The following is a 572-nucleotide window of genomic DNA, read 5'->3' on the forward strand; positions in this document are numbered from 1 at the left end:
CTCCACATGCCCATGTACTTCTTCCTCCGGGTCCTGTCCTTCCTGGATATTTCCACAGCATCGATCGTTGTTCCCAAGATGCTGGTAAACTTCTTGTCAGAGGACAGGAGCATTTCCTACATGGGCTGTGCCACACAGCTCTACTTTGTGATTTTCTTAGGAGCTACAGAATGCTACCTTTTAGCAGCCATGGCCTATGACCGTTATGTGGCCGTATGCCACCCCCTTAGGTATGCAATCATCATGAACAACAGAATTCGTCTTTCCTTGGTGCTGCTGTCATGCTGCACTGGTAATGTTGTGTCTGTGGTGCAGACAGCTTGGGTGTTCACATTGCCATTTTGTGGGCCCAAGAAGGTTAACTACTTCTTCTGCGATATTCCCCCCCTCATCATGCTCTCCTGCACTGACACCTCTTCATATGAAAAGCAGATCATTACAGCCACAGTGCTGGTCATCTTTACACCGTTTTGTCTCATCCTGGTATCCTATGCCTCCATCATCTCCAGCATCCTGAAGATTTCCTCTGCAGAGGGCAGACACAAGACCTTCTCCACCTGTTCCTCACACCT

General features: G+C 48.8%; 1 protein-coding gene across 1 annotated transcript; it reads left to right on the plus strand.

The window, feature by feature from the left end:
- Positions 1 to 3: 3 nt before the first annotated feature.
- LOC104627377 (olfactory receptor 10A5-like) lies at positions 4 to 564 on the plus strand (the record flags this gene model as incomplete). The annotated part of the gene is made up of 1 exon (XM_010295572.1): positions 4 to 564. A coding segment is annotated over one exon (561 nt), but the record flags the coding sequence as incomplete, so codon positions are not given.
- Positions 565 to 572: the final 8 nt, after the last annotated feature.

Source organism: Phaethon lepturus, unplaced genomic scaffold (assembly GCF_000687285.1).
Source record: "Phaethon lepturus isolate BGI_N335 unplaced genomic scaffold, ASM68728v1 C13314854, whole genome shotgun sequence".
Lineage (NCBI taxonomy): Eukaryota > Metazoa > Chordata > Aves > Phaethontiformes > Phaethontidae > Phaethon > Phaethon lepturus.